At 43.5% G+C, this 25,653-nt stretch overlaps 1 protein-coding gene across 1 annotated transcript; it reads left to right on the top strand.

Moving 5' to 3' along the window:
- akap1b (A kinase (PRKA) anchor protein 1b) lies at window positions 1-25,653 on the top strand. The gene is made up of 11 exons (XM_038302998.1): window positions 1-153; window positions 6,178-7,693; window positions 11,112-11,236; window positions 13,903-14,029; window positions 14,574-14,692; window positions 14,768-14,945; window positions 16,291-16,441; window positions 20,082-20,149; window positions 23,609-23,682; window positions 23,764-23,829; window positions 24,827-25,653. The coding sequence occupies exons 2-11, from the start codon at window positions 6,202-6,204 to the stop codon at window positions 24,887-24,889; spliced, it is 2,463 nt and encodes an 820-aa protein (XP_038158926.1). The 5' UTR covers window positions 1-153; window positions 6,178-6,201; the 3' UTR covers window positions 24,890-25,653.

Here is a 25,653-nt window from a genome sequence, read left to right as displayed (position 1 = left end):
CATAATCGAGTATCGCGAGATTTGAACAGCTGTTTGGACTGTTTTTACAGACTAAGGCAGGTCGGTTAACACGTGGGGAGATCAGGAGCGCGATTGAAAACATTCTGACAATTTTTGTTCCCATCGTGGCAGCATCGAGGACCTTAAAACACTGTAAGTAAAGAGGCAGCCATGTTTCCCAGCCGGCTGCACGGAGCAGTTTTAGCATGTCTCCTTGTTCGCTCTGTCCATTTGACATTGTTGATGCACTGGAAGCGGAGAGCGCTAACTACAGCGATAGTGTGAAGTTAACGTCGCAAGCTGCTCCAAGCCGACTCTGTAGGGGAATTGGAGCGGTATGCTCATGTCATTGAACGGACAGCCTGTTCCCTCTGGCTGTCAGCGGGGCGCTTTAGCTGCGCTCCCGTTATGAAACTTAAAGAGCCGGACTTTGTCTGGTTAGCTCAGACCTATCCTAGCCACCGCGTGAATATGTTTCGATCCCAAGGTTAGCAGGTAGCCGCTAGACGCCGTGTGCTATCATGCTAGCTCTGGTGGCTAGCAGCAGGGCTGAGGCCTGCTCGGGGAAAGTCGTTAACCCGCGTGCAGCACGCACGTGCCCTCTGCTTAGTTGAACCTGTGGGATGGGTCGTGTGGCTGCGATGGGAAGGTCAAACCGTCCGGGTTGAGTTGAGTGGATGTGGATTGCGTGTCACCTCTACTGATGTCATGTGTTGTGGGTAGAAGTGTGGCCTCCTCAGCTGTCACTTTGCTCCCTGTTCTCCTGGAGGAGACCCTCCACAGGAGGAGCACAGGCTGGAGGCCTGCCATGCACCGGGCGGCTTTATGTGCTCACATTCGGACCTGCTGACTTTTTTCACCTTTCATGAGTCCAGATCTTCCCTCAGTTATTTAATTAATTCAGTGTGAAGTTACTGGAGGGGATCATGTCGGAAATCTTTAGGGAGATGGTTTCTGGGAAAGTTAAGGACAGATAATATTGAATTATATTTCCAAACTTTCTTCTGTTGCTTCTCATTGTGTCCTTGGTTTCTCTTTCCTTTCCACCCTTCCTTTAAAGTTTGGTTTCTTACCTCTAACCTTATGTTTCTTTCCTCATTCCCTTCATTTCTTTGTAGTGTCCTTGTGTCCTACCTCCCTCTAGTGTCCTTCATATCTTTCCTATCTTGCTCCCTTCTTTGTTTCTCCCATTTTTTATCTTTCCTTTTCCTCCAACCTGCTTTTTTTTAGGTTTCTTTTTGCAGGTGACCAGCAGTGTTGGGAAAGTTCTCTTTCTACGTGAACTAGTTCAAAGTTCAGTTCACACATTTTAAAATGAACTAGTTCAGTTCATAGTTCACAATTCCAAAAAACGAACTAGTTCATAGTTCTTTTTTTTTTCATTTTTTTTTCATATATTGCTCAATAACACCATAGCCTACTGTAGAACCACGACAGCAATTATTTTATCAGTTGTAACTCTGAAACTGTGCGTCAGATTTCATCTTCATATCCAGTTTTGAATCCTTATCCAACCAGGGTTTACATTAGCATTGAGGGGACAGCATTTCCCCATTGTTGCTTTAACGCTTTGTTGCTGTCCATTCACTTCACACTAGTAGCAGCTGCAGCTTTCACCCCTACAGTATATTCTCAAAAACATCAGGAAAAATGTGCTGCTTGAATGGTCTTTTTTATGAGTAATTATTAAAAGAAAAATAGGAAAGTAGTCTTTAAGGTGCAAATGTTTTTTTTTATTTTAATAATTTTTTCCATTTAAAATTCCATTTCAATACATACTAAAAAGGAATCCTGGAAAATTATACCAGGCAGGTTTAAAAAATAAGTTACATGGATAGTAAAACCCTCAAGAACAGGGGTCTTCTATGTTTTCCAGACCAAGGACCCCCAAACTGATGGCGAGATGGAGCGGGGACCCCCTATTTATATATATTGTATGAAATTGTGTCCTATAGTCACTCTATTACAGATGGAGTAATGTAAAGAAATTAATTTCTCCCTGGGATTATTAAAGTTTTTCTGATTCCTGGTTGTTGTGAAGGAAACTGTGCCCAGCTTGAAAGAGCTCCTGTGTGTCGCTGAATGTGTGCATTGATGACTGAAAGACATCTTCTGTCTCCATTTATCTGTTTACTACAGTGTGTTGATTTCATGTTAATGAGTATTTAAAGACATTTCAATTAGTGGGGGAAAAAAATGCAGGGGGAGAATATAAAAATATCAACTAACCATGCACACCCTCATGCAGTACCTCCGTAGACCCCCTAGGGGTCGCGGATCCCCCGTTGAAGACCGCTCAAGAAGATTTTACTAACACAAACTGAGGGACCAGGCTGAGGTAGGAATTTAAGGTTACTGAAGTGCGGATTTTTTTACTGAAAGCCGGCGGGCAAACTTGTTGCCATCATCCTCACCGACCACCTGGTCATAAAACTGTTTTAAGTCGTCTCCATGCTGCTGTGGCTTCCACGCTGCATTTTGTTTTGATGACGCACGCGGCTGTAGGCTACGACACTGGTAGCTGCTGTTGCCAGATTGGGTGTTTTTACCGCTACATATTAAGGCCTGTTTACGGTGTGATTTAGCCGGGGTTTCGCCTGGAGGGCTCTATAGAAATCTGGCAACCTATTGAACGGAGTTGAACCGAGAGAGCGTGCCGTTCACAGACGCCAGAATGAACGAGTTCACAATAACGTTCATCAGGCAGTAATGCAGTACGTTCAGTTCACGTTCGCCCAAAATATGAACGAGTTCATGAACTTTCGTTCAATGAACGCGTTCAGGCACAACACTGGTGACCAGTATAACATCGGGTCACAGGATCAGGCCAATAAAACCAGGTGTTGGTAATGTAAGGTCTATTTACTGTGAGTTCACAGTGAACTTCACTATTTTGTATTTGAAAGTGAAGTGCCTCTAGGAAAGGAATACTTTGAAAGTGTTTTATATTAGAAATGGTTAAAAACTAGAGATGAATCCATTCGTGACTCCTGCAAAGTAATTTTTTAAAGCGATTTAGAAATGAACAAACCTGCTGAATCGTTTTTTGGTTTCCAACTGCAAGGTTTCTGTCCAGCTGCTCTTTAAGTTATTCTTTAGCTAAAAATGTGGGGCTTTCCCCAAAAGTCTGTTATACCCCTATTTAAAACGTCATTCTACATAATGAGAGTCTGTTTTTGGGCAGCTTTCTGCAGGCTGCCCCCTCTTAGCCCAAAGGTATAACTGCATCTCTGACTGTGTAGACAAAAGCAGTGTTTATATAATGAATGGTCTTAAAATGAAAGTGACATTTGTCATCCAGAAGAAGAACAAACAAGGCTTTCCAAAAAAGTTAAGAAAAGTCTTCAAACTTGGAAACACAGTCTAGTGGATTGTTAACTTTTTTTTGAAGGACCATGACCTGGATGACTGAATATTCTTCATCAGCAAACAAGGGTTTCATTTTTATACCATCAACTGGAAATATTTTACAGACTGAATTAGGAGTCTGGAAGCTGTAATTAGGTCATTTCCAACCTCCATAAGTTATTTTTTAAGATTTTATTGGAAAAAACGGTATAAAGCTACAGTTTTAGTAGTTTATTAATCCCCGATACAAGAACTTTGTACTTCATATAAATGCTAAACTCATATTTGCTAAATAAACCCACCCCCTTTTCTTCAGGCCCTTCCTCTCTGATGTTGCTCCGGGTAGTGGTCTGAATTTCAGCGCAGCTGGGATGTACTTGAACGTAGCAGCCTGTCAGACAGCTGTCTATTACCGTAGTTGGTCTGATCCAGGTGAATGTTGATGTCTTCACTTCAGTGCTGGAGTTTCTGATAAAGCAAATCAGGAGGAATCATGTTTTAATATTCTGGAGAAATGAAACAGTGCTGTCAGTGTGACAGCAGGTGCATGATAGCAGCTTTAACTCCACAGTGTTAAGCTGCGTGGGGCTCTGATAGTAGCCTGTCTGCTTACTCAGGGAGGCTAACAGGAGTCTCTGTAGGAGGAGGGTGTTAAACTCCACTGAGTGGAATGGAGTTAGTGTCCTGAAACTTTTAAATGTATTTATCTCACTGTCCTTTGATCCTGGTGTGTTAAACTGAGCGGGGCTGGACAAAACTGGCTAAGTTGGCCAAGTCTGGCTTAATCCGGGTATACACTGTGTGATATTTTCAATCATTTTAGCAGCTACAGCTCACACTGCAAGGCAAAACCGCAGGGTTTAAAAGTTCCCAGCTCACGATGTTTGTTCTCACACTGTGCGACCCGACGCTCTGATGCGATCTACCTGCTCACACTGTTCGACTAAAAACCAGGTGGGACTGAGCTCCGCAGTGAGATGGCGCTACTCGGACTTGTCTGTGAATCAAACGAGTAGAAGAGGAATAAAAAGTTCACTGAAACGTGCTGCCTTGGCAATTTGTTCAATTTTGTGTTGAAATCCCTAAAAAGTAAATGCGACGCTGTATTTGGACAAAGATGTGGCTGAGCACACGGCTACTACGGTCTGTCAGTTTTATAGAAAGAACTCCATTTCAATCATTGCACCCCCCGCCATGCTGCTGTGTTTTTACGACAGCCGACTGAATTTCAAACATGTTTAATTTTCTCCCGACCCTACGATACCTGATCGGAAGGTGGTCGTTAGAAGCTGATCGCTCCTCGTTACCCCCCTGCACACGTACACCACGCACCATCAGGCTGAAAGTCGGCCTGATCGAAAAATTCTCGCACAACTCGAGAATCGTCCCGAAAAGGACAAAAAAAAAATGTACGGTTTATGTCTGGCTTTATTTGGCTTTCATAAAGCTGGCTGTCCGTTTCTGGCCCGGTTGCTATGGAAACAAACCCAGTACACTCGGTTAAATGACTCTTCGGACAGATCACCACTGTTTTTCGCTCCTGTTGGCCTAGTGGTGCCGCCGTCATCTTTCCTTTCTCTCGCCCCTAAAACAAATCCCATAATGCTAAGAGATAAGGGGCTCTTGCAAAGCATTTTGCGATATCTGTTCATCTAGTGACCATGGATGCACACTACTTGTGGACGGACATTGTGGGCAATTTTGAGTCCACGAGTTTTCATCCACTGCCCATTCAGACACTCGTGTAAAATGGGGTAACCCCATATAGTGACCTACAGAGGGGTTAGGGCGGACGTTCTGACACAGCCTGTCTTTGTTGATTTCCTCACCAGGGGGCTGTAAATGACAGTATGAGCACCATCTAAGGGTGGGCGTTTATTGTGAACTATGTTTGTTCTTTAGCTCCAAACTCAGCATCTCTTCATCCATGCCTGCCACAAGAAGTTTTTTTATAATTTTTGAGATTCGGTCTTAGAAGTCGTTGTGACTGGATTTGATTAAGCTTTTACGCATCTTGGTATAAAATAATTTGATGGATATGAGAAATCTGCTTCTTGATACGTTGAAGTATCAGTAGCTTGCATCCAATCATGTAATTAAACTAAATTAAATCTTATTTTTTGGGAATATATAAGAATTATGCTCTAATTTGTACTTACCGATCTGTCGTTGCTATATTTTAATTTGACAAACTGGATCTTCTCTACGTTCTTTTTGCTGCTTGGTGCGATTGCGGATTTTAAGCGGAGCGGAGTAAAGAAATAGCTCGGCTCGTATTTCGACGGTGACGGACGGAGAAGACTTACGTGGACGGCGGCGTGCGGAGGAGTAGCGGTGGATTTGGAACAGTTCTGATTGACTAACCTGACAGACAAGTACTCCTCATGACGTACGTGGGCGGGGTGGTGACGAAGGATGTGGAATCTGGGGGTTACTTTTGATATCTAAGAGGATGAAGAGTACATACAAAACAAGACTAAACACTTTAAAAGAGACCCAACTTTATCATTTATAATGGTGATTATGATTTATAACATTTTGAGCCAGCAGCCCAGTTGATCCATTTTAAAGAACAAACTGAGAAGGACAATATATTTCTCTTTATTGACCTATTGCTCTGCAGTCAAAGTATTTTTTTTGTTTGCCTTTCCCTAGAGGCCCATGCACTCTGCTTTCCTCAGATAGAAAATATTCTATCCAGGCTGTCCCAATGTTTGCACTAAAAACAACTGAAGATGCCTTCATAAGCTGTTTGATATAATAAGTTTACTTCTCTAAATGAATCCAAATCAATTCAGTCGTTGCTAACATAACTTTCTCTTGTTTCAGGTGAGTGTTTGGCGTCTTGAGGAAATGCCAGTGCGGTTCCGCTCTGTTGTTCCCTACACATTGCCTGGAGTACTTGTACTTATTGGCTGGTGGTGGTACACATCGAGGAAGAAAGAACGGATCGACAGCCAGAGCTCGGAGGTCTCTCAAAGTCCTGTGAGCTTCAAAGACTCTCACGTAGAAGGCAGCAATGGCCTGCTGTATGAGGAGGAGAGCGCCGTCTTTCCAAACCTCAGCAACCAGAATAAAGAAAATGAAATTATTTCCCCCTTTCAACTCCAAGACGCTGAAGCAACATCTTCACAGGAACACAGAGGTAATGATGCTAGCTTAGCACCCGCAGAAGCTCATGCTCTGTCAAATTTAACTCCGCCAACATTTGGCAACAAGGATTTGGCAGAGACGCCCCATGAAGACCCGGACATTGATTCAGCCCCCGCTTTAATTGGGAAGCTAGAGAAATGCCCAGCCAAAGATTTAGACCTTCTTCCAGAAGTATCGGAGGAATCTGCTTTGCTGTCCAACGCCGCACCCTCATCCTCATCCAAAGACGCCAGATCCTCCACAAACACTATAGATGCAGAAAGGCCAGAGCCAGAAGGTGAGGTTGCTACCCATCACAGCACTGTAAATCCACAAGAGGAGATTGTTTGTATAGCTACATCTACCAAAACACTGAGAGCGACGGCCTCAGATGAAGAGTCTTTGGAGAATCCCCTGCAAATACAGGATTTACACAATCACATCCTCACCAGCACCCCCAACATCCCCGCCTCCAGAGCCCAGGCCACCACCACCTCATTAGCTAGCTCAGCTGAGATACAAGTAGAGAGAAACACTGAAGAAATGAACCATCTGGAGCTCCTGGCAGCCGGACTCATAACTGAGGTCCTCTCTGCAGCCACCCAGGAAGTGCTTGGCACTACGAGCTGTGAGGTTACAGCAAACGAGGAACCCAGTAGTAGAAGTAGTGCTGCTCTGGCCAGTGGCACTCTATGCCCCCAGCTCAACTCCACAACAGGAGCCTCCCTTGATGATGGTCTCTCACATGGAGATGGAGAGCTCACCAAGGCAACAGAGAAAGAAGTTGAAGGAGAGCTGAAAGTTTGCTCTCTGGTCGAAGAATGGGCAAATGTTGAGACCCGGATTCAGAAAACCAACAGTGCACAGAACGAGGCCTGGCCAACGGCGTTACGCCAAGGACATCCGGCGCTGCTCTCTAAATGTAGAAGTGAGGAGGCGGCGGCGCTGGCTGAAGACTCTGCCTGCAGCACATGCCACTCTGAGGAGGGAATCAGCAGCGAAGACCTGCAGGGCAGCACGCTAGAGAACCCAGCCGACGCGTTCAAGGTTCCGTCTGCGCAGGACGGCCGGCAGCCTCCGGCCGCAGCCGGGAGCGTCGCAAAGGAGACAGAAGAACCGCCTGATGCAGTGTGTGACATGAAGGGCGTAAATGGGGACGGCCTGAGGAACGGAGCACATGGGACATGCGAGTTGGATACAGATCAGTCTGGAGGTGAGGAAGGATTCTAATCATCCTGTTACTTTTGCTTTGTTGAACTTCTAAGGATTTAGTGGTTTGAAAACTATTGCTAGTTTAATGCTTAACTTAAGAGGAGCCTTATAAAGGATCGAATGTTCAGAGGTGAACAATCAGGGTCCAGAAGATAGAAATACGCCCGTTAGCACGTGTCACAGAGGACATGTGAAGAAATTATGTATTCTTGTTAAATTCCATGAGGGGGTCTTTGCCCCACCTCCTGCGCTGCAAAGGATTATGGGAGTCCTCATAGCTCCTTAGCATTAGAAAAGAACCACTGAACTCTATTTATTCACTGGATTGCTGATAGGCAGTTGGTAGTACACAGTGCTGTGAAGTTACATGCCGCCATATTGGTACTCCCTAGATTTACCAGTTGGAATGTAAACAGTACGTACTCTAATGCATTGTACAATGATGATGATCTCATTTTCAGGCGGCCTTAAAGGGATAGTTCGGTATTTTTGACATGAATCTGTATGGCATCCCCATCACCAGTGTCATGCAATCACACTGACTTACCCCTGGCAGCGTCCTGTGAGCAGAGTTCTCGTCCAGTTTTGGTCAAGCCGAAAGTAGTCCGGCAGGTTTGCTAGAGCCAGCGAAATAAAACGTTTCTCTTCCCAAAACATTATGTGTTCAAAAGAGTGATATTTTTGCATCCCAAAAACGTTGTAGTGGAAAAAGTCACACGTCGTTATCACTTGGTCCTATTTTCTCTCTGTTCATATCAGTGCGCGCCGTCATTCAGACAGCGAGCTCAACAACAGCCAGATGCATGTCTCCCTCCGCCTAGCTCCTAGCTGGGCGGAGGGAGACATGCATCTGGCTGTTGTCAGGTTAGTAGGCCCTAGCTGTCTGAATGACGGCGCGCACTGATACGAACAGAGAGAAAATAGGACCAATTGATAACGACGTGTGACTTTTTCCACTACAACGTTTTTGGGATGCAAAAATATCGCTCTTTTGAACACATAATGTTTTGGGAAGAGAAACGTTTTATTTCGCTGGGTCTAGCAAACCTGCCGGACTACTTTCGGCTTGACCAAAACTGGACGAGAACTCTGCTCACAGGATGCTGCCAGGGGTAAGTCAGTGTGATTGCATGACACTGGTGATGGGGATGCCATACAGATTCATGTCAAAAATACCGAACTATCCCTTTAAGACTTTTTAAAAAAGTCATCACTTTCACACATGCCGTTTCATAGCATCAGTAGATTAGTCATTTAAGATAAAAAAAAAAGTTAATCATTCATAGTCAGTATAAAGTGTATAAATCAAGTAATGTAACATATTATGCAAATCCATTACAGCAACATTATGACAAAGTATATTAATGGAGCAAAATAATACTGGGCTTGATGATTCAGCTCTTGGGGAGAGAATTCTGCAGAGCAGCAGCTGGATGATGAATTTAATCTATACTATAATACACGCTAGATTAAAAACGATCAGTCAGGGATTAGGAAAAGAATAATTGTATGCGCACAGTGTAAATATTTCTATCATATGGCCGTCTTCTGTACAGTGGTCATACATTCAAAAATGTTGATAAAATTTTTTCTCTTAGACATTGGAGTGGTGCATTTAAATGTTATAGAGCTAAACATGTTAAATTGGTGAGTAGTAGTAGTGTAAGTTTTTAACCTGTTAAGTTTTTTTTTTATTTTTAACATTACAATTTATATTTTTCCAAGCACACAACAGTTTAAAGCAAAGTTTAGTTTGAAAAGAATGTGCAGGAAGGATTGAAAAGCATGTTAACACGGTAATGTAAGCTTGAGTTCATTATCTGACGCATGCAGATACACACCAGGAACCTGGAAACTTATTGAATTACAAAAAAACATTTAAAAAGCAAACATGTTTCATTGATATATATACAAAAATGATTATTAGGAACTATATTTATCAAACATTATACTGGGCAAGAAAAAAATAGTTTCTGGGCAAATGAAATGTGAAAGTCATTTGCCCAAAGGGCAAGTGGTAAAAATCCTTAACATCCACCCCTGTAATACTGTAGTCAGATATTATTACTGTTCCACAGTACACCCCCACATACTATCTGATGTGCCAAAAGTGCTCAATCTTTAATGTATATGGTATATACATGTATTGATAACATTTTTATGATGATGACATTACATTAAAGGTAGTTTTATGGTGCGACTCAGTGAAACTGCTCCTTTGTTTAATGGCACAGAGCGGCTTTGCTATATTTGCTGTGATCATATATTTCTAAGTGAGAAAGTCCACCTGTGCAGTCAGTTCATCTGGATTACGACCCTTCCTAAAAGTGTTATTTCTCTGCTGGAGCCACTCAGACCCCCCCCCATACTGACGGTGCGCTGTTATTAGGAATCCCCAGCAGCAGCTGCCTCAGGCCCGCTCGCCTCTTGGGGGTTTTCCCCCCACTTTTTCTGGCGAACATGTTTTTCCAGCAGATTTGGGCATTTTAAGTTAATTTAGGCTTTAATAAACTGTTTCAGAGGAGCGATCATAGCGCTCTGCATCAGCAGTGCTGTCTGTCTCCCTGCCAGCTCCCAGAGCAGCTTCTCTGATTGGTTGATATGGTGAGTCGAGCAGCAAAAGTTACATTTTTCCAACTCTAACAGCTGCTGCTTGTGAAGCTCGTCAGATCCTCAGAAGTTAAAGCAAAGCTCCTCCTGCTCTAGATGCGCTGCAGGACCTTTTGATGTGCGTCAACCATTGACTTTACATGTAAACCGGCCACTTCTGTTGCTGAAACTGCATGCGGTGTGAACGTAGCATAATGGTACCTCCTTCCTTGCTGCAAGCTATATTTAGACAGCACTTATCATTGCAAACATTCTTCCACTTTACTTTAGAGTCTTTTGTGATTTGCTGTATTTGGATCCAGCTTCTTTCTTCTGGCGCTTAAAATGGAACAGTAGTGGCTTATCTCCATACAAGTGTTTTTGCTTCCTGGATGGATAGTCCATGGCGATCTAACCTGAACAATAAATGCAAAATGTCGGTGCTGTTACCTGTGTTCAGTAGGTTTATCCTAACACTCAGTGTTGAAACATCTCAGAGGGATTTTTCTCTGGTAGTTTCAGTTCTTCCTGTGCAGATAAACTAGTTTGAAGACTGGAATGTTTTTGTGTGAATCTTAAGTAGTGACCTCTCCCATCTGTGTTGTTGTAAAGAATCAAAATGCTTTGATGTTATTTAAAACAGTAACCACATTGACATAGTAAACCTACTTGGATTACGACCCTCTTAGAAGTAGGAGGCAATAGTTCTTCACGGCTCTGTGTGGTCAGATTCATGTGATGGCCTCCCATCATGCCTCCCTGCCTCTAAATTAGCTCAATATGTAATCGATGTTTCTGATCTGATGTGTTCTAACGGTAAATGTCTGTAGGTTCTGATGTCAACAGTATGGACTCTGTGGACAGTGGCTGCACTATGGGTGTTTGCGAGTCCCAGGTCAACAACGCCGCCTCTTCTTCCTCGGAACTCGTCATCTGGGAGATTGAGGTCCCAAAGGTTAGTCAAAGCGGCGATTTGATGCCATTACCTCTTCTCCCTCATTAATACTTTAATGTGTCGACATAATCTAGTCCTAATGTGCCCTTCTGTATCTCTGGGGAACTTGATATGACATGTGTCTAACAAACACTTTTTATAGTTGCATCGTAGCTTTTAATAATGATGGCACTGAGGAAATGCTAGTTATATTTGCTGTGTATGTAATACAAATGATTTTTGACTAAAGCAATGAATCGGGTTAACATTAGGACTCCCAGAATTCAGATACTACTACAACTCCCACTGGCCATCGGTTTCACTGGTGACATTTTTCCCAATGGAACGCAAGAGTAGTGATGATGTCATCGACTGAAATGGTTCTAGGTCAGGGGTCACCAATTAAAAATCAGCGGGGTCCGAATAATGAAGATCAACGACCAGTAAAGGACCGGAGACATTTTTAATTATAATCTGTTACTTTTAACTGAATTTAACCCTGAAATAAAATGAGGTGTTTATGCATCAATGTTATACATTGACTTTTTAAATAAATAAAAATATAAAAAAAGAAGACATTTTTACATTTTAAAATCTAAAGTGTTTTTTGAATTAGAAAACAATCGTTCAGTTTGGTAAATGGACAACTTCCTGATTCACATATTTTAAAACACCTGAACTGACTGTTTATCTTGTTTCTTTTTTCTGTCTTAATGTTGGCAGTGGGCTTTAGGCTGCCCTGCAAGGCTTTAAACCTGGGTTTAACCGGAGACTAAGCCATTCTAAAGCACATATCAAGGTGCTCATTTTGAGCCTGGATCCAGATTTATTGTTGATTCTGTTCATGGTGGAGAATCCTGCTTCACAGCAGCAGGTTGAGCCAAACATCCTCTAAATGTGCAGGGTCATCTTTGAGCACCATTTCACTTTTCTTTCACCAGTTCACCGCAGTTCTTCCAGCAGTCCACACTTTCTCTGCTCTCTTTTTCTCATGGTCTTCTCCTTCTTTCCCATCGCCCGGCTTGCCACAGGTTTGCCTACTGTGTCTAAAAGTAGCAGCAGCAGCAACCCAGACTGACAGCTCATTGGCTAATATGGATCACGTGCAGCCTGGAGCCGGGCGCTTTGGATGACTTTACCATATTAATAGCAGAAGCGGCGCAAGTGAAGTTAGACACTGCCGTCAGACAATGTGCAGTAATTTATAAATGTTTTAAATCAGGCTGGGTCTGGATTAGCCAGGAGGTGGGTCCGGATCCGGACCGTGGAGCACTAATCCGTGACCTCTATTATAGTGTGTGATAAGAACCCATTGTGGATATGTAGACCTTAAAATAGGTCTAATATATACATTTTAAAAGCTGTATTGTTATTATAACCTTTATTTGTTATGCCCCAGGCCCTAGAACTGGCCCTAGAACTGGCTGGCCAATCACAACGCAGATTGCTTATTTCTGGATTGTTTTTCCAGTGCAGCTGTCTACAACTAGAATTTACTGGTTTTAGTCAGATATCATGGAGGCCAGTTAACTTTGTTTGGCTTCTTTTGTCCGCCGCAATACTTCTAATCCCATTTACAGGGGAACAGAAGACCCCACCTATTCAGCCAGACCAACAATTCACTTTAAAAAAAACCCTTTCAGAGACATAGACAGGTATGGGGTATTAATTCAATTTAGTTTATTTATATAGCGACAAATTCACAACACATGTCATCCCAAGGCACTTCAATCAGATCATACAGTCAAATTGATACAAAGTTTTCTATCTAAGGAAAACCAGTTGATTGCATTGACTCATTGACTCATTGGCAATCCCTCACACTAAGCATGCTTGTAGCGACAGAGGAGAGGAAAAACTCCCTTTGAACAGGAAGAAACCTCCAGCAGAACCAGGCTCAGTGTGAGCAGCAATCTGCCGAGGCCGACTATTACAGGCTAACAAAATAATCCAAACGACCCCCATTCCAAAGGGGTGGACCCGTCCATTTTAATTTGCAGGTTTTCTAAACAAAAACAAGGCTCTATAAAGCCTCAAACTTAACGCTATTTCTGACATTTTGAATTTAAAAAGCTTCCTGGATGGAAGAGAAACGTCTTCAAACTTGGAAACAAAGTCCAGTGGATTGTTTAACTTTTTTTTTTAATGACTATGACCTGGATGACTGAGAATCTTCCCCAGCAGCAATCAATATAGTTCCTTGGGAACATAGTCTAAGCTGATTTTCTGGAGCTGAATGGATCAGAACAGAAGTCCCTGTGCTTTCAGTGAAGCTTGTTTCCTGAGCAGTGGGAAAACATTTCAGCTGGAGAATGGGACAAGTTTTTCTGTTAAAGATCTGGCTCCAACTCTTCCTTCAGCAGAAAGCTATCAGGTTGCTGGAAACCCAATCAGCCGACCCTAATTGGGTTTCAGGGGTCTTGAACCCATCCAGCGAGTTCAGGGTCTTTGGATTTCTGAAACTTAGTGGAGCGTTTCCTCAGGTTGGAAGGTTTACCATCTATCTCTGTGCTTCTGCTGCTCTGATGTCATGGAAGGATCCTCCTTCAGAGGGTTAAAAATGACCCGTCTGGAATCAGTTTGTGGTAGACTAGAGATTTTCAGTTCATAATTTCTCTAAAAGGTTTCCTCATTACATTGGGCGGGTATGCATGGCTCATAATGACCTGTTTGCTTTCTTGTTTCAGCATCTTGTAGGGCGACTGATTGGGAAGCAAGGGAGATATGTAAGTTTCCTGAAGCAGAACTCTGGAGCAAAAATCTACATCTCCACTTTGCCTTACACACAAGAGTTCCAGATCTGCCACATAGAAGGTGAGAACAGAAAACCAAGGAAAGCAGACCTGCTTTTAAACAGCGTGACGACTAAAGGCTCACCCTGTCTTAGGCTGCGTTCACACTGCAGGCCTTGATGCTCAATTCCGATTTTTTTGTGAAATCAGATTTTTTATTTTATTTTTTTTTGCGTTGCCGTTTATATTTCCAAATATATGCGACTTGTATCTGATCTCCTGTGTGAACTGAAGTCATACAACACAAGTGTCCCGCATGACATCACAGGCCAGGGTGCTCTGTGTTTACTTCACGTGAATCCAACCTGGCCGTTCAGACACAGGTCGCATTGGAAAAGATCAGATTCGTATTGGATTCAGGACCACATAGCCAAGTGTTTTGGGTCGCATTGGAAAAAATCAGATCTGTGTTGTTCAGACTGCCATGAAAGGATCAAATCCAGGTCGCATATGGGCAAAAAAATCGGATTTGGGTCACTTCAGGCTGCAGTGTGAACGTAGCCTAAGTGTCAGATTACCAGGAGGAGTAAAATGCTCAGGGCTAATTCTGCTTCATCTGTCTGCAGGTCTGCAGCAGCAGGTTGATAAGGCTCTGTCATTTATTGGCAAGAAATTCAAAGATCTGGAGCTGACGAACCTATATGCGCCTCCACTAACATTGCCATCGCTTCCCATAACTTCCTGGGTAAGGATTGGTTCCCTAATCAAAGAAAGACATCCTGAGGGACCAGACTGATTCTCCTGTGACCTTTTTCCGTAGCTCCTTCTGCCCAGCGGAGTGACGGTGGAAGTGATTGTTGTAAACATTGTGTCAGCTGGTCACATCTTCGTGCAGCAGCACACCCATCCCACCTATCATGCTCTGAGAAGTCTCGACCAGCAGATGTTCCTCTGCTACTCCCAGCCGGGCACTCCAGCACTGCCCTCACCCGCTGAAGGTAAACTTTAAACCTACATCTTCCTTGGCAGTTGTAGAAAGTCACCAGATAGTTTGTAGAAATGTTCAGGAGGACTGATACAGCAGCAGTTCTACTAGAACAGGGATCTGTAACCCAAAATGTTTAAAGAGCCATACTGGACCAAAAAAACTAAAAACAAAAAATCTGTCTGCAGCCGCAAAACTGTAAAAGTGTCCTATATGTATAGCAGCACGGCTCTAAGTGTATTGGCCAACTATAAAAAAGGACTACATGGGCTTAAATATATAATAAGCATTAGGGCTGGGCGATATAGAAAAAAAGCTTATCGATAAAAAAAAATGCATATTGATCGATATCGATAATTATTGAAAAGATTTGAAACCATATTTTATGTGCAGCTCTGCCTGGACTTTTTATAATATTGCTAAATTATTTAATTTTAATAAAAAACACAAACACAGACTTCGAATTAAATCTTTATTTAACCAACTTTTTTAACCATAACAGAATTGTTTTAAAGAAAAATAACTTAAGAGACCTGGGTTATGTTATTAAATACTGACAAAGAATAAACTAAAGTGACCAGAAAAGTGACCAAAATAAATATAACAAATAAATAAATGCCCCCCGCCGCCCCCGTTTCCTGCTTTAACCTGAGTTATTACTTTGAAGTTTCTGGCCCCTCAGCATTTTTATCTCAATCGTTAGAACTACGTGGGAAACTGCCCAGAACTGAAAATATATATATATTTTCCCGAAATTCCCGAAGATTCCTCGGAGGAGAGCCGCGCCGGGGCCTGCTGTTTTTATTTTGAGGATTTGGGGGAAAAAAATGGAAGAAAGTTCACATACCCGCATGTTAGAGCTACCCGTTGGATCTGTGGACGGTTTTCTATGCTTGCAACAAAACTAGCAGCAGTAGCGGAGTTTGGAGATGCAATCCACTTCTTAAATCTATCTTTTCTCTCCTTTAATTTATCCAGAAGTTCTGCAATCTGACTTTTTCTTTCACTCCCAGCTTGATGATCGGCTGCATATTTAGCATGCCTTCCCTGGAAATGCCTTTCCAAATTACTCTTTATTTTTTGACAAACTTTCATTACAAAGCATAAATGCAGGCAATCCTTCCGCATTGATGATGAAAGCAAATGATTCAGTTCATTCTTCTTTGAATCCTCCGTTCTCATCAGCTATCTTCCTTTTTTTTACCTTTTGGGATCCATGGCCTGAGACAAACCCGCCGCTTTGTTTCCAGGGGTCGGGAAGCCGCAGCTTCCCGACCCCTGTACTTGAACGTTTGCTGCTGCAAAACGTTTGAGTTTTTGGTTTAAACCGAAATGCTGATGTTTGTGTTTCCTTCCAGTTGGAGTCATCTGTGCAGCTCCAGCAGTGGATGGAGCGTGGTGGAGGGCTCAGGTCATCACCTTCTACAAAGAAACCGACGAGGTGGAGATCAGATACGTCGACTACGGAGGCTACGACAAAGTGAAGATTGATTCACTGCGGCAAATCAGGCACGTGTCACCGGTCTGACGTTTGCTTCTCTCTGGTTCATGGTTGCAGCATTTAAAGAGATTATCTAAACAGTTTTTTTAAAAGCTGTCCATGTTCTAAACTAAAATGATGAATCCATGGTTATAATACAGGCTACAATTCTTTCAAGCCATGATGGTCATTATAAAGGGGGAATACATTTGGAAGGCTGTCCAGAAGGGTTTCACAGTATTTACTCACGTCCCCTTTTTGAAGGGCCAGAAACGGCACCAGCGAAGGCAAATGGAGGCCATTGCTTGTAGGATAAGAGGCGCTTCATTCTGTTTCTCTTATTCTACGTTCAGACTGGACGCACTAGTAGGGCTGGGTATTTTCGCCAAAGTCCTGAATCGATTCGATTTTGATCCATACAGTTCTAAATTGATTAATTTCGATTCGATCTGTTTTTACAATAATAAAAGTGGCTCAACTGTGTTTCAAAATAGTCATGTATTTAATTTTTTTCCTGTCATATTAAACACAAAGTGCAAACTTGTAAATCGGACAATTTAAACTTGAGATGTGAACAAAATTGTCTCAAAAGTGCAGACATGCATGAGCTGCATTATCTTCCTGCACAAAGCATACTTGCAGCGTTGTCTGTAACAACTACAGGGTGTTTTCTGGTCAGCCCCCATTTGTTAATGTCTTCAATCAACCTATTAGCTATATTTGCAGCTGTCTGGCTTGAAGTCATCTTGAGTGAATCTTTCCTGCTTATTTGAATGTGAACGTCACACGCGTCACTATAAAATGAATCAATCTCATTCCCTAGATATTGATTTTGCAAAAATGTAAAGGAATCGATTCAAAATCCATTAAATCGATTTTTTTTTTTTTTTTTTTTTTTTTAAACCCAGCCCTACTTGCTAGAGGCAGCAGAAGCAGCAGGTTTACATGCAAAGTCGACGGTTGAGGCATGTCAAGGGGCAGCAAAAGGTCCTGCAGCGCCTCATTGGCTTCTGGTCATCTGACGTGCAACACGCTGCGAAAGCAGCTTGAAAAAATGTTACTTTTGCTGCTGGACGCGCCACATCAACCAAACAGAGAGCTGATCTGGCAGCTAGCAGGGAGTCAGACACAGCACTGCTGATGCAGAGCGCTATGATCACTCCTCTGAAACAGTTTAACGCCTAAATTAACTTAAAATGTAGAAACCTGCCGGTAAAATATGTTCGATTTTATTATCCTGGTGCCTGCAGTTTGGATTACATACATGAGAAATGCCTTTGTGTCGCTACAAACAGTTGCGGAAATGCCTTAGAGGCTGCTGTTGAAGGGGATTTCCAGTGACAGCGCGCCATCGACTCGGACAGAGAAATATTTAAAGGCAGGATTTTATCTGGATGAACTGACTGTACAGCTCATTTTTTCAGGTGGACTTTCTAACTTAAAAATCTATTTAAACTACTTTTTACCCGCTAATCACAGCAAATATAGCAAAGCCGCTCTCTGCAATTGAACACAGGAGCAGCATTCATGAAAAATTAAGCAGCAGAAGCTTTATTGCTGCTTCCAGCCCTTGCGGTCTGAACGTATTATTTGTTAAAATACAGGTGCTGGTCATAAAATTAGAATATCATGAAAAAGTAGATTGATTTCAGTAATTCCATTTAAAAAGTGAAACTTGTATATTATATTCATACATTACATACAAACTCATATATTTCAGATGTTTATTTTGTTTAATTTTGATGATTACAAATGACAACAAATGAAAATCTCAAATTCATCATATCAGAAAATTAGAATATTGTGAAAAGGTTCAAAATTGATGGCCCCTGGTGCCACACTCTAATCAGCTAATTAACTCAAACCACCTGCAAAAGCCTTTAAATGGTCTTTCAGTCTAGTTCTATAGGCTACACAATCATGGGGAAGACTGCTGACTTGACAGTTGTCCAAAAGACGACCATCGACACCTTGCACAAGGAGGGCAAGACACAAAAGGTCATCGCTAAAGAGGCTGGCTGTTCACAGAGCTCAGTGTCCAAGCACATTAATAGAGAGGCGAAGGGAAGGAAAAGATGTGGTCGAAAAAAGTGTACAAGCAAGAGAGATAACCGCACCCTGGAGAGGATTGTGAAACAAAACCCATTCAAAAATGTGGGGGAGATTCACAAAGAGTGGACTGCAGCTGGAGTGAGTGCTTCAAGAACCACCACACACAGACGTATGAAAGACATGGGTTTCTGCTGTCGCATTCCTTGTGTCAAGCCACTCTTGAACCACAGACAGCGTCAGAAGCGTCTTGCCTGGGCTAAAGAGAAACAGGACTGGACTGCTGGTGAGTGGTCCAAAGTCATGTTCTCTGATGAAAGTAAATTTTGCATTTCCTTTGGAAATCAAGGTCCCAGAGTCTGGAGGAAAAGAAGAGAGGCACTTCATCCACGTTGCTTGAAGTCCAGTGTAAAGTTTCCACAGTCAGTGATGGTTTGGGGTGCCATGTCATCTGCTGGTGTTGGTCCATTGTGTTTTCTGAGGTCCAGGGTCAACGCAGCCACATACCAGGAAGTTTTAGAGCACTTCATGCTTCCTGCAGCTGACCAACTTTTTGGAGATGCAGATTTCATTTTCCAACAGGACTTGGCACCTGCACACAGTGCCAAAGCTACCAGTACCTGGTTGAAGGACCATGGTATCCCTGTTCTTAATTGGCCAGCAAACTCTCCTGACCTTAACCCCATAGAAAATCTATGGGGTATTGTGAAGAAGAAGATGCAATACACCAGACCCAACAATTCAGAAGACCTAAAAGCCACTATTAGAGCAACCTGGGCTATCATAACACCTGAGCAGTGCCACAGACTGATCGACTCCATGCCACGCCGCATTGCTGCAGTAATACAGGCCAAAGGAGGCCCAACTAAATACTGAGTGCTGTACATGCTCATACTTTTCATGTTCATACTTTTCAGTTGGCCAACATTTCTATAAATCCTTTGTTTTTATTGGTCTTCAGTAATATTCTAATTTTCTGATATGATGAATTTGAGATTTTCATTTGTTGTCATTTGTAATCATCAAAATTAAACAAAATAAACATCTGAAATATATGAGTTTGTATGTAATGTATGAATATAATATACAAGTTTCACTTTTTAAATGGAATTACTGAAATCAATCTACTTTTTCATGATATTCTAATTTTATGACCAGCATCTGTAAGCCAAGCGACTCTTGATTTCATCTGCCATTGTTACAGGCAAAAAAAGGATAGGGTAGCTCCGCTCAACACACATTAGACCCGCTTTTTGACCGCGCAGCTAGAGCAGCAAAGAAGATGCTTCAGCGGCGTGTCGGAACCAAACTTGTGCAAGCATCAAAAATGAAGCAGCATGCACTTTTTTGCTGCTTCTGCTGCATGCGGTCTGAACGTAGCATTACTTTGCATTAGGAGATAAACTATACAGTTTTTTCTGCTCTGTTGGCCCCCAGTGAAACGTAAAGATGATTCTAACCAAAAAGCTCCAGTCTTTGACAGGTCATCAGACCACATGGAGCCGGACTCCACGTCCATCAGCTCACTGTTAACTGTTTTGATCCCAGTATAACGTGACGCCTTCAGTTTATAGGATCTATGTCTTTAAATGTCCTAATCTATTGGTGCCTTTTCTGCAGATCGGATTTTGTAACACTACCCTTCCAAGGAGCAGAAGTGCTGCTTGACAACATCACCCCACTACCAGGTCGGTGATCCTCATTCTTCCTCCTACTGAAGCTTTAAATGTCTTAAACAGCTTCATCCCTGGGTTCTACAGCTTTTTCTGTTTCAAAAAGCATTTTTTATTTATTAAATTATTTTCAGTTATGTCTCTTAAAGCTCAAACTCTTAACAGTTTTACATTCCTATAGTAGTTGCACACTTTAAAACCATTTTAGTACACATTAACCCAGTAAAGAAATGTTAATACTAGTAAAGACTATGTTCTCTCACCTTTTGCACATGGTTAGAGCAACACCGCCACCAAATCTCCCCTTAAGGAAAAAAAACAGTTCTTCTCTCCCACTCCTACCTGCTGGGACCACAGAGTGGAAACCAGTTAGAGAACACGGTGTTCCCTTTGAGGAATGCTGTCTTTAGGATGCATGTCTGACAATAAAATATCCTTGAGTGAAAATGCTATAGCCGGTTCTGAATTCACAAGAAGACAGGAAGTATGGATTTGGAGAGAACGGGAGCATGCAGAACAGAAGCGTACGCGTGACATCACCACATTCAAAGGTAGCCTGGAGCTGCATGTCGCCTCCTGTTATTACTGGTCTCTAGATAATAATAATAATAATAAATTACGTTCTTCATTTAGCGGGGGAATAATGATTAGCATAGCCAGATAAACACAGAACCAGCAGTACTTCACTATACAGAGAGAGAGCTGCTGCAGACGGGCTAACGTTAGCCCTGGCTGCGGTTAGCCTCAGAGCTCCGCTGGTGGCCACGGTCCTCAACATCAACTTACAAGAACACAAGACCAAGAATAGACAAACTGTTGTCTGGCCCCTCCCTCTTTACCCAGCATACATCAGAGCGGACTTGTGCATTGTTGAGATTGACAGCTATCCCAGCATGCACCGCAGCAGCAGCAGCTTCCAGATTAGCGTTCAGAGTGTTAAGTTAAGTTCTTTTTTCTGTAGCTGTTGTTCAATAAATGTACATTTTAACATCATTTGAGGCAAAAAAAAATCATTATTATACTTGGAATTATACATGGAACTTCTCAGAAAACGCACAAGTCTGCACTGATGCATGCTGGGTAAAGAGGGAGGGGCGAGAACATCCGAGGATTTAGTCAGTTTTCGGAAAGGCTGATTATGTTTCATGAGAACACACAACTACGTATATTGGCAAACAGCCTACCATTACACAGAATCTAGACAAGTATTTTTTTTTCTCTCCATTAGATTATTGAGTTTAATTATTTAATTTGCATATTCTAAACCGATGAAGAAAAATAACTGCAGTCCTGTTTTTCTAAATCTTAGATTAGTAATGATGTCACTGACATATGGAGGCATTAAGAGTCCAGGTTTTCAAGAGACACTTAACCAGGCTAATGGCAGCGTCACCATGACTTGCTGCTGCTGTTTAGATGTTAAAACAACTTAAAATCCATCAGATCTCAATCTTTTTCTTGATTAAATAAAACTCTTTTCCTCCCATCTATTTGAATATCACCATCAGTGACTAAACAGGCTGAACAAGCTAATTAAAAGGACCTCTTGGGAGTTCTTCAGACCCATTATGCTTCATGAAATCATTGGGAGGAGAAAAAAAAGCAGCAAATGCAGGAACTATACCGCATGAGGTCTGCAGTTAAAGGTGTATACTAATCCACTGCAGCACAGACCCCTTTAGGAGATTCCTGCTGCCACCAGCTGGGTCCAGTTAGGAACTAGCCTAGTAAACCAGCCCCACCCGCCAGCGGCCAAAATCATTTCTGCCTGGTCTAGCCTCGATCAATGCCTCAGGCCCTAGAACTGGCGGGCCAATCACAACGCAGAGATGTGTTTTGAATTTCTGGATGCAAAGTGGGCGGGGTTTTGAGGGTGTAACGACAAAGCTGTGCGATGCTGGAGAAAACACAAGAAGGAAGATGGCAGCAACTATTGAACAGTTCTGGTTTGACTCGGCTTTGGAATCAGTTTTGGAAGGATTAGACTTTGGGTTTTCCTTGAAACGTGAGCAGGAAGAGGCTCTATGCTAGTTCATTTTTAAGAAGGACGTATTCGCCATTTTACCCAGAGGCTGTTTGTTTACACTCCCCCACCAGCTTTCTGTCACGGTTACTACGTCACAGTCGGTTGCGCTCATTGGTCAGAGCGTTGGCCAATAGGCAAAGACATATGGTTTCAAAAACAACTGGTTGTTTTCATCAACAATCTTATGTCTCATTCATCGGGGCCAGATTAAATTACACATTTAATCTCATATTTAGTCTGTTATTCCTATAAAAAAAAGAAAAAAGGAAAAATTGCCTTTATGGCCTGATAAACCAAACAGTCAATCATTGGCCTCCCCTACCAGATGTCGTTGCGATTCACTGCCTCCTGAACAAGCAGTTCCCTTCTTAACCAGAGGGGGGCAGCAGTGATACTATCAAGGGAAGCAGATATTGCATTTTAATAATTATTCACATTAAGCCAGACATACGCTGTAGGATTTTATTTTTCAATCGTTGCACTCAGCAATCTACCTGCTCACGCTGCACATCAGCTCCGCAGTGAGATGACGAGTAGAAGAGGAATATTCAGCTCACTAGAGTGAAACGCGCTGCCTTGGCAATTTGGGCAATTTTGTCCTGAAAGCCCTAAAGAGAAAAGGCGTGGAAGTATTTGGACAAAAACTTGGCAGAGCAAACGTGGCTACTACGGTCTGTCAGTTTTACAGAAAGAACTCCTTTTCACTCATTGCACCCCCGCCATGTTTCAGTTTTTTTTGTCTGAGAGGAAGAAGAAGAATCCTTGTTTGCGCACTGAGCGATTTGCCCACGACCACCTTACAACGGCCAACTGAATTTCCAACATGTTTGATTTTCTCCCAACCTTATGATTCCTGATCAGGGAGGTGGTCGTTGGAGGCTGATCGCCCCCCGTTACACCCTGTACACTACAGGACGCACCATCAGGCTGAAAGTCGGCAGATAGAAAAATTCCTGCATGACTGGAGAATCGTCCCGAAAAGGGCAAAAAAATCGTAGGGAAGGCAGGCACAGAATTCTTGTTTTTTATGAACCAGTTTTCGTTTCATGGGAAGAAAGATCTGTTTTGTTTGCTTGCCGATCGTTCAGCAGTCTCTGTTTGTTGGATATTATGCAGAACAATAAATTATTAATTTAGACGGCATAATTTATAAATTAACACATAGATTACATATAGTTTGACTTCATTGATTGATTTGGAAAATGCTGATGTTATATTTTCCTGTAAACAGGATATAATTCTAATTTCCCAGCCCCAATTATATCTCTGCAGTCCGTCATTAAGTGTCTCATCTTTGGTTTATTGACCCCAAAGGGAAATGAAATGTTGTAATGATGCTTTCTTTGGTATCATGGAAGAGGCCTTGGACACACATTTTCTGCCTCTTAACCTTCTGGAGTGAAGAAAGCCGGCGCCTCGTTGTTTAATAAGTTCTCTTTATTCAACAGGAGAGGATTGTTTCTCCACAGACGCTACAACCGCATTAGAAGAACTGACCAGAGGCGTTGCCTTGCTAGCTCAGGTATGACCGGCTTTATGCCTGAATCCCCTCAGAGTAACAGAACCGCTTCATGCTAACAGTTTGTCTGCGTTTCTCTGGAAGGTCTCAAACTATGACAACAACACGGGACTGCCCCTAGTTCACCTGTGGAACCTGGTAGGAGATGAGGTACGTCTGGATCCACCTTTTGGCTCAAGAATGTGCGTCTAGTTCGGTTCTGCAGTCGGACCCCGTGTGCGCCGGGTTCGGTTCTGCAGTCGGACCCCGTGTGCGCCGGGTTCGGTTCTGCAGTCGGACCCCGTGTGCGCCGGGTTCGGTTCTGCAGTCGGACCCCGTGTGCGTGGGGTTAGGTTCTGCAGTCGGACCCCGTGTGCGTGGGGTTCGGTTCTGCAGTCGGACCCCGTGTGCGTGGGGTTCGGTTCTGCAGTCGGACCCCGTGTGCGTGGGGTTAGGTTCTGCAGTCGGACCCCGTGTGCGTGGGGTTCGGTTCTGCAGTCGGACCCCGTGTGCGCCGGGTTCGGTTCTGCAGTCGGACCCCGTGTGCGCCCGGGTTCGGTTCTGCAGTCGGACCCCGTGTGCGCCGGGTTCGGTTCTGCAGTCGGACCCCGTGTGCGTGGGGTTAGGTTCTGCAGTCGGACCCCGTGTGCGTGGGGTTCGGTTCTGCAGTCGGACCCCGTGTGCGCCGGGTTCGGTTCTGCAGTCGGACCCCGTGTGCGTGGGGTTAGGTTCTGCAGTCGGACCCCGTGTGCGTGGGGTTAGGTTCTGCAGTCGGACCCCGTGTGCGCCGGGTTCGGTTCTGCAGTCGGACCCCGTGTGCGCCGGGTTCGGTTCTGCAGTCGGACCCCGTGTGCGTGGGGTTCGGTTCTGCAGTCGGACCCCGTGTGCGTGGGGTTCGGTTCTGCAGTCGGACCCCGTGTGCGCCGGGTTCGGTTCTGCAGTCGGACCCCGTGTGCGTGGGGTTAGGTTCTGCAGTCGGACCCCGTGTGCGTCGGGTTCGGTTCTGCAGTCGGACCCCGTGTGCGTGGGGTTTCGTACTAGTTAGGTTCTTGAACAAACTCTAGAAGGATTCGTCATGAAGTCTTTAGACACAGAACACATAATCGGACCTCTGTACCAAAGTTCAGAAAGCTTGGTTCCGGTTCTTACCCCTGGTTCTGTTCTGCAGGTGGTCTCGGTGAACCGCACCTTGGCAGAGAGGGGCCTGGCTGTGTGGGCGGATGGGTTCTGAGTTCCGCTCCATCCCAGAGGAAGTCATGAAGGAAGCTCATTCCTGTTGTCAGCAGCTCATCCTGGGGATCCCACCCACCAGGAACACCACTGAGAAGATCGTTTCGTTGCTCTTCCACTCTTCAACCCAACGGAAAGCAGAGAGACTTTATCCTCAGGCAAAGTCAACAGGGAAACGGCACCTCTCCAAGATGGACTTCAGTTTTGGTCTAAAAACCATATAATTTTAAAAAAAGAAGAGGTATTGTAACAATAAAGGCTCCAGAATTATATATTTTTTGCTCCCATTCTAGCATAAACCCCTGGAACAGTGGCTCATCATGCTGGCTTAGAGGACAGACGCATGCATGACGTCCTGACTGTTCTCTAGCAGGTCTGTCTGTTGTGGAACGCTGTGGGAATGCTGGGCTGACAACCAGGCAGCTTCCTGTGGACCTTTCTAGACTGTAGTAGAGGGAGACGAGCGGACAGCCTGCCTTTCCTCCCCGGTCTTTGGTGCACGTTGGTGGACCAGCCCACATTTACACACTTCCCATGAAAAAGCACTCTATTTTTTTCTTAAAAAGACTCGTTGAGTAAAAGCTGGCTCATTATTGAACATTCATGTTGTTGAGATGTTCAGAGGTAGATGAGCGCTATCCGACACATTGGCTGCCGTTTGTGGAGGTTTTCTGCAGGATCAGAACCTTCTGATTGGTCAACAGCAGAACTTCTATTTAAAAAAAAAGACAGTTTTCCAGGATTAAATATGAAATGATTGAATTC

The sequence above is a fragment of the Cyprinodon tularosa genome, unplaced genomic scaffold (assembly GCF_016077235.1).
Source record: "Cyprinodon tularosa strain WSP-4 unplaced genomic scaffold, ASM1607723v1 ctg500, whole genome shotgun sequence".
NCBI lineage: Eukaryota > Metazoa > Chordata > Actinopteri > Cyprinodontiformes > Cyprinodontidae > Cyprinodon > Cyprinodon tularosa.
Note: the sequence above shows the minus strand (reverse complement) of the source record. Positions and strands in the feature narration are given on the sequence as shown.